At 36.1% G+C, this 11,829-nt stretch overlaps 1 protein-coding gene across 1 annotated transcript; it reads left to right on the top strand.

Moving 5' to 3' along the window:
* Positions 1-692: 692 nt before the first annotated feature.
* Positions 693-11,132, top strand: PHAX (phosphorylated adaptor for RNA export). Its single transcript, XM_014547329.1, has 4 exons — positions 693-1,330; positions 3,602-3,722; positions 5,464-5,547; positions 9,825-11,132. The coding sequence occupies exons 1-4, from the start codon at positions 1,035-1,037 to the stop codon at positions 10,092-10,094; spliced, it is 771 nt and encodes a 256-aa protein (XP_014402815.1). The 5' UTR covers positions 693-1,034; the 3' UTR covers positions 10,095-11,132.
* Positions 11,133-11,829: the final 697 nt, after the last annotated feature.

The following is an 11,829-nucleotide window of genomic DNA, read 5'->3' as shown; positions in this document are numbered from 1 at the left end:
AAAAGTATTATGTCTGGGATTCCTACCCATAGTTTACTATCTAATCTAAAAGGAGTATAGTCACAAAACTGTGAAAAGGAAGTTGAAGTGTGTAAATGAGTAAAAGGCATATTTGGGAAGCAAAAACCAAATTCTGGCCAAGCTGGTGTGGCTCAGTTGGTTGATCGAACTTCCGTGCACAAGGAAGTCACTGGTTCAATTCCTGGACAGGGAACCTGCCTGGGTTTCAGGCTGGATCCCCGGTGGGGGGTGTGCAGAAGGCAGCCAATGGATGTTTCTCATCAATGTTTCTGTCTCTCTCTCCCTCTCCCTCCTCTCTCTGAAATAAAAAAACATTAAGAAAAGAGTGAAAACAAATTCTGTTTTAACTACTAGTAACAATTAGTGTGTATATCATTTTCAAGCATTCTGACAAGAACTGAAAAGATTGCAAATCTTCTAAAAGTGAGAATGAAGGGCTTTGGTAATTTTTTTTAGAAGGAGGCCTTAGAACTAAGTTCTGCATTAGCTCTATAAAGAAGAATTTATGCCTTTAAAATTGGAAATTCCATATGGACCTTTAGAAAAGTAGGGACTGAATTGGTTTCTCATTTTTGAAGATCAGTTCTGCTTCAAAATGGTCCAGCTGAATTCTTAAATAATTTTTTCTTTAAAGAGCACATGGTGGGTGGAGTTGATGTGTTTTGTGGAATTGATTTATTTCCTTTCTCTCCCAGAAAGCACTAGTTGGGGACAGTGCAGTGAGGCCCTTCCAGGGCACTGCAGCAGCCTTTGCACCAGTGTCACATTATCGGACTGTTAAAGGTGTAGACTCAAGTGAAGAGAGTTTTTCTGATTCAGATGATGATACCTCTCTTTGGAAACGCAAGCGACAGAAGTGTTTCAACCCCCCTCCCAAACTAGAGCCTTTTGCATTCGGCCAGGGCAGCCAGAAGCCGCCTTTTGCTGGAGGGAAGAAGGTTAACAACATCTGGGGTGCTGTGCTGCAGGAGCAGAATCAAGATTCGGTGGCCAACGATCTTGGTATCTTGGAAATGGAAGGCACTATTGACAAAAGCAGACAATGCGAGGCCTACAATTATTTGCTTGCTAAGAAACTTAGGAGGGAGTCTCAAGAACAGACAACAGAATTAGACAAAGAGCTAGATGAATATATGCAAGATGGCAAGAAAACAGGCTCAAAGGAAGAGGAAAACGGGCAAGGTCATCTCAAACGGAAACGACCTGTCAAAGACCGACTAGGGGACAGACTGGAAATGAACTATAAAGGCCGGTATGAGATCACAGAGGAGGATTCTCAGGAGAGAGTGGCTGATGAAATTACTTTCAGGTGAGCATTTAAAATTGTCATACAAATGAGCTCTTGACCAACTATCTTCCATTTATAGGAAATAAAATAGATTCCAAATACATTACTGATAATGTTCCCTTTTAAGATTTTTTTTTAATTTAAGGAACGAACTCTGGGCTTATTTGGTTGTGTGAATATATTTGTATTTTATTAAATTTGGACAGATTGATAGAATAATTTTGCAAACTTTTATGAACTCATAAGCAACTCTTTCCATTTAGTGCTCAAGAGCTCTTTAGATTAAAAAAATTACCTTTATAAATCATGTGGGGGGCGGTTTGAGTGTTTTCAAGCATTCATGACTTGTTATATGATTCAGGCATATTGTACATAGAGTAAAAACGTACCCATTTCAATCATGTGTTGATATTTTTGTAACTTTATCAGTTGTACAACTCTCACCATAAACCACTTTCATAACATTTCTATCACTCCAATAAGATCCCCCTCATATCCATACGCCCATTTAAAGGTAAACCCTGTTCCCATCTCCAGATAACTGCTAATCTACTTTCTGTAGTTATAAATTTGCATTTTATGGACATTTCATATTAATAGAATTATATAATGTGTGGGCTCTTGTGCCTGGCTTTTTCCTTAGTGTAATGTTTTATTTATTACACATACACACACACACACACACACACATACACATATCTGTATTGAATGGCTATTCCACCTTTTGGCTACTCTGAATAAGGTTATGAACTTTCACATTCAGGTCTTTGGACATGATTTTCATTTCTCTTGGATAAATTCCTCGGAGTAGAATTGCTTGATGTAAATTAACATTGCATGTATTTTTAACAAGTTCAAATTTTGTTTAACTTTTCATAAGTTGTAAATCACTAATGAACAATGTCACAAATTTGAAAACAAATATGGTTCAAGAGTAATAGAGCTAGCGGGAAAACAAGCATTTACTTTCCAGGCAAGCCTGTCAATACTGGATTTTTAAACTACTGAGGAATTTGGAATTTGAGTGCTGGAAAGGAACTTAGATTTTGTAAACCAAAGTTTTCACTTTGTAGAATATGGAAACTGAAGCCCAATAGTTGCGTGGCTTGCCTGAAGTCACAAATTTTATGTGTCAGACCCGGAATTAAACTCGGGTCCCTTTTTCCTAGTCTAGTGCTCTTTGCCTCCTATTGAGAAGAAACAGGAAGCCAGGCCTAGTTAGGGAACTGGCAGACTTCTGAATATTAATCCTCCTTCATCTCTAAAGTGTGGGCTCTGACATTACAAGTGTTACTTAGGCTCCTGGTGTTGTTGTTTTTTTTTTTTTTTTAATGTATTTTTATTGATTTCAGAGAGGGAGAGAGAGATAGAAACATCAATGATGAGAATCATTGATCGGCTGCCTCCTGCACGCCCCCTACTGGGGATTGAGTCCGTAACCTGGGCATATGCCCTTGACCAGAGTCAAACCTGGGACCCTTCAGTCCACAGTCCGATGCTCTATCCACTGAGCCAAACCAGCTAGGGCGTTCCTGGTGTTTTTAATTCTGTTTTTAACCTCTTTCTTAAGGTTGCTGAGAGAATTAACTGAGATAATGCATATAAAGTTCTTAGGATTGGGCTTATCCTATAAGTCATCATTGACTATTAGCCATACCTTTTGTTCTGAAGTGGGGAGTTTGTGAGGGGAAAATCCTATCCAGATATCTCTAAAGTTAGGAGCGCTAACTTTCAATCTTAATAATTGAAAGCTAGTATATGTTATTTGTTTTGACAGGAGTGGACTGGTTTTATCTTTTGCTTTTAGGCTTGCATTCCCCTCAGTGTATGTGCACATTTACTTTTAAAATAAATATGTTTTTGTTAATTTGGGAGAGAGGAAGGGAGAGAGAGAGAAACAATGTGAAAAAAATAGGGAGCGCTTCACGAATGTGTGTGTCATCCTTGCGCAGAAGCCATGCTAATCTCTATCTTCCCAATTTTAGTATATGTGCTGCTTAAGCAAGCACTGTGCACATTTACTTTGAAATCCACCATAATCCAATAAAGCAAAGTGAAGAGGCCAGTTATGAGACTTAAGATGAAATCTTGAGGTTACTACTCCTTAGGTGACCCATGATAGGAATGTCTCCATGTCATCGATTTCAAAGTTAAATATTGAAGATTTTGAAAAACAAATGTTATTAGAATAGACTTAAATTCTAGTTGAGGACTGAATGAGACTAAGGTAGATTTCTTTAACTTTATACAACAAATAAAGAGGTTAATATTACTTTATTTGTTCCTTCTCAGGTTGCAGGAACCAAAGAAAGATCTGATAGCCCGAGTAGTGAGTATTATTGGGAACAAAAAGGCAATTGAACTTCTGATGGAAACTGCTGAAATAGAACAGAATGGTGGCCTTTTTATAATGGTAAGACTAAGAGCTTCATTGTTTTCATTTTTAATTGTGCTTAATATGACTTTTTTACAAAATAAAATTGTCTGTTGGATCATAAGTTATTGGTTTGAGATTTTAAAAAAAACTTTGTTAACAATGAAAACTGAATAAAAAAGTAAGTATAGTCAGTTTTAATACTTAGAAAAAACATAACGTAAATTGTAGCCTGTTAGTGTGCAGACAACATACAAACCCTGAAGCTCAAATTTTTAAGAATATGGATTTTGGAATTAAGGGGTTCATTGTTTTGAGTTCGGGTCTGCAGCTTACTAGGTATGATATTTGGCTAAGTTGTTTGACTTCTCAGAGCCTCAGTGTCCTCAGCTGTAAAATGGCGATGAATGTGAGGATTAAATGAGATGATACCCATGAGGCGCTTATCACCGTGCCCAGTACTTACTTAGCAGTGGATGAACAGAAGTGTTATTTTTGGTTTAATTCATGCATTCTTCAAAATTGGTTCTTGGGGACAAAAGGAAAAAAACCTTGTTATGTAAAAAGCACATCGTATATCTGTGAGTATTAAAATTTCATGGGTGGTGGGGGTGAATAGCAAAGTGTCTAAAGGCTCCTTGCAGTGGGGCAAACAATAATGGAAAAAACAGCTGAGAACACTTTACTGTTTCAGAATGGCAGCAAGAGCACTCCTGGCTGGGGCCAGACCCCAGGCAGCGCCAGTTTATCCCATAGAATGATTTTGCAGATCTCACTTCACTCAGCTTTCACCTCCGCGTGAGGATGACGTTTGAATGGCTTCCTTATTTACTCCTCGGAAATCTGAATAATGACATCACAAGAGAGTAAATCAATATTATGCTGTGGAAACCAATTAGAATTGATAGCACTGGCTGAGGAAACAGACTGTGAACATAGATTACTGAAGTAAAAACTAAAACAAATTATAATAGACTGTACTGGCCCTTCTTTTGTGTCATTGTTAAAGTACTTTGATTTTCATTTAGTTGAGCACAAAGTTATAGGTTCATCAGTGTTTTAATTCTGTAGTAATGTAATAAAACTATATTCCAGCGAGCTAATGCAAATCTTGGGAAGATAGAAGTCCAAATTCACTTTCTTTTGATGCATTCTTTCCTTTTATCACTGTGTGCCAGGCACTGTATTAGACACAGGAAGCTTATATTGTAGTGGGGGGGTGGAGGAAGACAGTCTATGAAGAGTAAATAGAATATCTTTAAGTATATCAGACGGTGATAAGTGCTATGGGAAAAGAAAACGATCAAAGGTAGGTACAGAGAGGCGAGGAGGACATTGCAGTTAAACTGGAGTGGTCAGGGTAGACCTCAGTATCTCCTTAGGCCAGCGGTTCTCAACCTGTGGGTCTCGACCCGTTTGGGGGTCAAACGACCCTTTCACAGGGGTTGCTTAAGACCATCGGAAAACACATATATAATTACATATTGTTTTTGTGATTAATCACTATGCTTTAATTATGTTCAATTTGTAATAATGAAAATACATCCTGCATATCAGATATTTACATTACGATTCATAACAGTAGCAAAATTACAGTTAGGAAGTAGCAATGAAAATAATTTTATGGTTGGGGGTCACCACAACATGAGGAACTGTATTAAAGGGTCGCGGCATTAGGAAGGTTGAGAACCACTGCCTTAGGCACATCTCTGTTTACAAGATACTTTGGCCATTCATGAGAAGAGTCTATAAAGTATATTTTTTCTGTTTCTTTTTGTAGAACGGTAGTCGAAGAAGAACACCAGGTGGAGTTTTCCTGAATCTCCTGAAAAACACTCCTAGTATCAGTGAGGAACAAATTAAGGTAAAAATGATGATGTTCTTGACTTTTCAGATCCATAATAACTTGACTTCTATTCAGCCTCTAACTTCATTTTTTAAAATTATATATATATTTTTGATATCAGAGAGGAAGAGAGAGATAGAAACATCAATGATGAGAGAGAATCACTGATTGGCTGCCTCCTGCATGCCCCCAATGGGATCAAGCACACAACCTGGGGCATGTGCCCTGACCGGGAATCGAACCGTGATCTCCTGATTCATAGGTCGACACTCAACCACTGAACCATGCCGGCTGGGCCCCTAACTTCATTTTCTACTAATCTTCATCACTTGCTTTGTCTTAAATTGACTAATTTTGTCATAGTCTCATTTCAAGTGAAACCTGTGCCTTTTGTAAAGCTCCGCCTCTTTTTCTTCCCTTTCAGAGCCAAGACCAAGATTTCTTTTATGACATCTTTTCCTGGTTTCTTAGCACATAATTATTTCCTACCCTCCTACAACTATTATTGAAGAATTTTAAACATGCAGAATAAATGAAAGAATAGGATGAATACCCATATATCCTCCACCTAGAGTCACGGGTTGTTGATAGTTTAACAGTCTTACTTTACAATTTTTTGGTACCATTTGGAAATAAAATCATGACACTCATCCCTAATTACTTCAACAAGCTTCTCTCAATAATAAAGACAATATCCTACATAGGCATACCTAAGAAAAATAAAACGATTTCTTAGTTTCATCCAACTTCTAGACTACTCCTATATCCTGAATTGTCCCAAGAATCTATTTTCAACTCTTTTCTCCCTCCAAAACAGGATCATGTCCAGATTTCCACATTCCATTTTCTTATATCTTTTGCTCTTTTTAGTCCCATATTTACCTCCATGATTTAGACCTTTTGAAGAGTCTTAAAGAATGTACATTCTGGTGATTGTCTCCTCATGGGTTTGTTTTGTTCATCCCTCCAACATTTCTTATAAACTAGAAGCTAGGCACTTCAGTATTCTTAATCATTTTTGTGTTACTAGAATGTCTTCTATGGGAATTTACAATGTGGGTGTTTGGTAGCTCAAAATTTGATATCTTTTGTTAATTAAGGAACATGATTTTCATTTAGCAGATATATTTGAATCTAACTTCTTACATTGGAAAAATGTGTGCACATGCAACACAGCTGCTATATATATATATATTTTTAAATATATTTTTATTGATTTCAGAGAGGAAGGGAGAGGGAGAGAGAGATAGAAACATCAATGATGAGAGAATCATTGATCAGCTTCCTCCAGCACGTCACACCCCGGGGAACAAGCCCACAACCTGGGCATATTCCCTGACTGGGAATGAACAGTGACCTCCTGGTTCATAGGTCGACGCTCAACCACTGAGCCATGCCAGCCGGGCCATGCCTGCTATATTTGAGAAGTGTTATCGTGTCTTTATTACTACAGTGGGTAATAAAATAGGAATATGTTGTAGCCATACTAATTATAATGTCAATGATGAATAAATAGCCATTTTTCTTGAGCTGATGTGAGCATATTTTGCATGTTCCATGTTGGTTTTTTTGCCTTAGGTTTTCTGCCTGTTCACTTCCGAGTCACTTTTTAAAGATCTGTTATTGAAATTACTGTTGTTGCACATTTGAAATCTCTAGTCAGTAACTGCTTTCTTCCTTATTGGAACAGTTATTTTGATAACATAAATTTGTAACAATGTAAATTTCCTTAGGAGTGGTAGAACAGTTTAAACCTTAATGTTCTCCCTACTCCCTCAATATAATCTCTGACAAATAATGTGTAGTTAGAAGGAAATTCTTGAGTTTTCATTAAATAACAAAATGTTAATCTTTTCAGAGAAATAGCATGATGTGATGAATAGAATTCTCTAAGATTCAAAATCTAGGTTTTAATCTTAAATATGCCATTTAGTGGTTATATGACCATGAACAATTCTCTCTTTGCCTCCATTTTCTCATCTATAAAGTGGGGACTTTAATATGTGCTCTGCTTATTTAATAGGGCTATGAAAGGATTCAATAAAATATCTAGAAAAGATTTCTGTACCTAAAACTTGGGGCAAACTTTCCAGAAACAAGAAAGAAGAAAATAGCATTTATTCATCCTTAGCTTGGTATTGGGCCAAATACTTAAATGGCTTTATCTTTACCACAGACTTTCAAAGTGGGTGTTATCCTGTTATGCAAGTGAAAAGTAATAAAAATGATATGCCTGGGATCACACAGACACTGACTGGCTTTAAACCTATGTTTTCACCGAATCACCTGTCTTTGAAATAATTCTTTTAATTCATTGTAGAGAGGGGGATTTTAATGTTAGTTTTTAATGTTAAATTACTGGAAACATTGCATTATAATAACAAACAATAGAAATATTTAGAATATCCAATAACAGAGTATTGTCGACTTCTTTTTTATTTTATTTTTTGATTTCAGAGAGGAAGGGAGAAGGAGTGATAGAAATATCAATGATGAGAGAGGATGATTGATTGGCTGCCTCCTGCACGCCCCCCATTGGGGATCAAACCTGCAACCCGGGCATGTGCCCAGACTGGGAATCGAACCATGATCTCCTGGTTCATAGGTCGACACTCAACCATTGAGCCACCTTGGCCAGGCTGTGGGAACATTCTTAAAAGGATTATGCTAGCCCTAGCTGGTTTGGCTCAGTGGATAGAGCATCAGCCTGTGGACTGAAGGGTCCTGGGTTCGATTCTGGTCAAGGGCACATGCCTGGGTTGCGGGCTCGATCCCCAGTAGGGGCCGTGCAGGAGGCAGCTGATCAATGATTCTCCCTCATCATTGGTGTTTCTCTCTCTCTCCCTTTCCCTTCCTCTCTGAAATCAATAAAAGTATATATTTAAAATAAAAGAATTATGCTATAGCCTCTATTTTTGTGAAGCAATTTTAAGGAAATGAAAAAAGTACAATAATACTAAATTTTTTAAAGAGGCAAAATACAAATTTATAAAGAAAAAGAGGCATGGGACAATAGATAGATATGTAAAACATCAAAATGTTACCAATGATTTGATCTATTGTGAGGGATTATAAATGTTTTGGCTTTTAAGATTTTTCTGTGTTTTTTCAAATTTTCTGTATGTGCACAGATTGAGTACCTTTGTTATTAGAGGAAAAAACCTGAAAGTAAATAGAATTTTATTGCAGGTAATTTCATATGCCATCCAGATGATGATGTTATAATTATTCTTTTAATTGCTATATTGCTAACAATCATAGTCTGCAAAACTTGGAAGCAGAACTGAACTGAGTGGGCTTGCTTTCCTTGTTGCCATTTGATTTTGTTTTGTATGTGACCTTGTACTTTTTTTTTTAACTTCTTTGAGAATTGGTATGGTTTTTTTTTTTCTTGACATATATTTTTTAAAATTATTTCAGAGAGGAAGGGAGAGAGAGGATAGAAACATCAATGATGAGAATCATTGGCTGCCTTCTGCAGGCCCCCCACTGGGAATCAAGCCAGCAACCCGGGCATGTGCCCTGCCTGACCAGGAATCGAACGGTGACCTCCTGGTTCATAGGTCAATGCTCAACCATCGAGCCATAGCAGCTGGGCTGTACTTTTAATTTTTGGTTTAGAAAATACAAAGTCAGGTGTACTGCTAAACATTCTACAATACATACAACAGACTGCCACAACAAAGAATTATCCAGCTCAAAATTTCAGTAGTGTCAAGGTTGAGAAACTACCTGGAATGTGTTACAGTGCTGTGTTATTTTTGTGCTTTGTGATAAAAGTTTTTGACAAAGACTTACATTGTCACATGTGAATTACAGTCATGTTTTTTTAAGCAATGGAATTGTTCTTGCATTGTGTAGGTTACATTATCATACTTAGTGACACAATTCAGGAATGGCTCCGTTTCTTAGCATATGATTATGATGGTATTTCAAAGTAAATCTTTACTCCAAAGACTTCTGTTTTGTCATGATGAATTATATTTCGTTTAAATGCTAAACAACATGGTTTTCCAACAGTATGTTGCCAGTTAGAACCCTTAAACTTTAGAGATGATGTGTTATGGTATAATACGCATGGGCCCTAGACCGAACACTAGGTTGAGTTTGAATCAGCTTCATCCTCTTCTTGCAGTCGGGACTTAATTAATATCTTGGACTCTGTGTACAATTAGGAGTCTAATAATAATGGCTTGTTTTTTTGTGAGAAATGGGGATAATGTAAAGGGTCTGCCTTGTAATAGCCTTTTAATACATGGTAGTTCTTATTTACTAAAGTTGTGCCTTTATTATAGGACATTTTCTACATTGAAAATCAAAAGGAATATGAAAATAAAAAAGCTGCTAGGAAGAGGAGAACACAACTGCTGGGGAAAAAGATGAAGCAAGCTATTAAAAGTCTGAATTTTCAAGAAGATGATGATACATCACGAGAAACTTTTGCAAGTGACACGAATGAGGCCTTGGCCTCTCTCGATGAATCACAGGAGGGACATGGAGAAACTAAGTTGGATGTAGAGGAAGATATTGAGGTTGATCATTCTCATGATTTAGACATTTTTTAGTACATTTGAGGAATAAACCCTCCTAAAATAATATTGTAATAAACCATTTCTACTGAATTGCTTTGTTTTACTTTGCACTGATTAACATGAATATCTGGAGAAAAAGATCTGTTTTTTTGTTTTAAATGAAATTGAATATGGGCGGAGATGAATGAGATTGGTAGAAACTTTTGCATTTTCTTGTGTCTGACAACATACTTAAAAGTATATATCTGAGAATTTAATTTCTCGATCTGTTGCATGTGCTATGACTAGTTGATAATCAGTTTTGTCCAGGTCATTATAACATGCCATTCAAAAGTTTGTTTTCTTTTTCCTATTTATCTTTGCAGTGAATTATGACTGGTTTCAATACATTCCACTAAAAGATCCTACTAAGACATAAATTGTTAAACTATTTATTACAAATGCATCCAAATTTAGTATGTCTGTGTTTGAAGAACTCTTAGGCTATTTTAAGGATAGTGATTAAAATTCAATTATGTTTATTCTGATGGGCCTTCCCACTTGTTTGTCCAGAAGTAAATAAATAGCAGAAGCTTTTCACAGATGTATTGATTCATAACTTAACTTTGGTTTGTTTGTCTTTTTTATTTTATTTTGTTTTTGACTTATTAACTTGGTCATACACTAAATACTGAATGTGATCCATACCTGTGTAATTAATTACTATGGATATTTAAAATGTTTTCAGTGGTGGCCTGCCTGTTTTACCTTATGTTAAGGAAGTATTAAAAATATCACATCTGCATGGCTTTTCCAAGTATTCATTTTTATGAAAGGAATAAACCTTCCAAAGGTAGGTTACTTAAGATGTTCCAAGAATTGATAGTTTATAAAATAGATTAAGCAAAAATATCTAGGAAGTGATTACAAACTATTCTTTTTAGGCAATGTACTTAAACTCAGTCATTCCTGAAATAATGGTCATTGAAGTTGGATTTAAGAATCTAAGTGGGAAAAGAAAAGGAAAATGGTTATTGGTTGCTTTTTATTCATAAAGAATGCAAAAATAAAATTAGTATTGGCAGTCCTTAATGAGATTCAAGTGACTATTCTTTTAAATATATTTTTATAGTTGATAGTATTACAGATATCTCTTATTTTTCCTTCCTCCCAGCCCCTGTGACTTTATCTTAATCTCAAATATTCTTTCATAAAATTATTATAACCAAGGAAAGGAAAATACTTTAAATCGGTAACTGGATATTGGCCCTGAGATTATTTCTTAGAGGTTATTTTAAAGGTACAGTACAATTGGAAAGATAATTGACACTCAGAAATCTAAATCCCACATAGTCATATAAAGCTGATTTTTCTAGTGAAAGTTACGGTTTTTGAAGGGCATTAATACCTGAAAGGTTACTTTATCTTCATTAAATGGATTGTTCACCTTCCTCGTTAATTTTCTTTAATAGTTTCTTTAATATTTGGAAACCACACAAATTTCTTGCTTGTATCACACCCTAATATATAGAAACTAATATTTTAATTTTTAAGGTTCCTAAAGTTTTGCCTATTATTTCCCTTAACCTTTCTGTGTATCCAGATCTAGGGATACTTGTCAAAACTTGCCAGATATGTATTTAGTTAACAATAAACCAGCCGGTATTTTGCACTAACATTTTTCCTACTAGCTGCCCAGTAGGGTTGACAATAATAACCCTCCCCCACTCTGTTCTAGTCATTTAGATGCTCATCCTCACTTGTAATCTTTCTTCATTAAAATGAGTTT

Source organism: Myotis brandtii, unplaced genomic scaffold (assembly GCF_000412655.1).
Source record: "Myotis brandtii unplaced genomic scaffold, ASM41265v1 scaffold470, whole genome shotgun sequence".
NCBI classification, from domain to species: domain Eukaryota; kingdom Metazoa; phylum Chordata; class Mammalia; order Chiroptera; family Vespertilionidae; genus Myotis; species Myotis brandtii.
Note: the sequence above shows the minus strand (reverse complement) of the source record. Positions and strands in the feature narration are given on the sequence as shown.

Excerpts from the sequence above, each read along its gene's own strand:
- PHAX (XM_014547329.1), top strand. The coding sequence starts at position 1,035 with ATGGAAGGCACTATTGACAAAAGCAGACAATGCGAGGCCTACAATTAT. Across the intron at positions 1,331-3,601 it reads GCTGATGAAATTACTTTCAG|GTTGCAGGAACCAAAGAAAG; the intron begins GTGAGCATTTAA and ends GTTCCTTCTCAG. Across the intron at positions 5,548-9,824 it reads TCAGTGAGGAACAAATTAAG|GACATTTTCTACATTGAAAA; the intron begins GTAAAAATGATG and ends CCTTTATTATAG.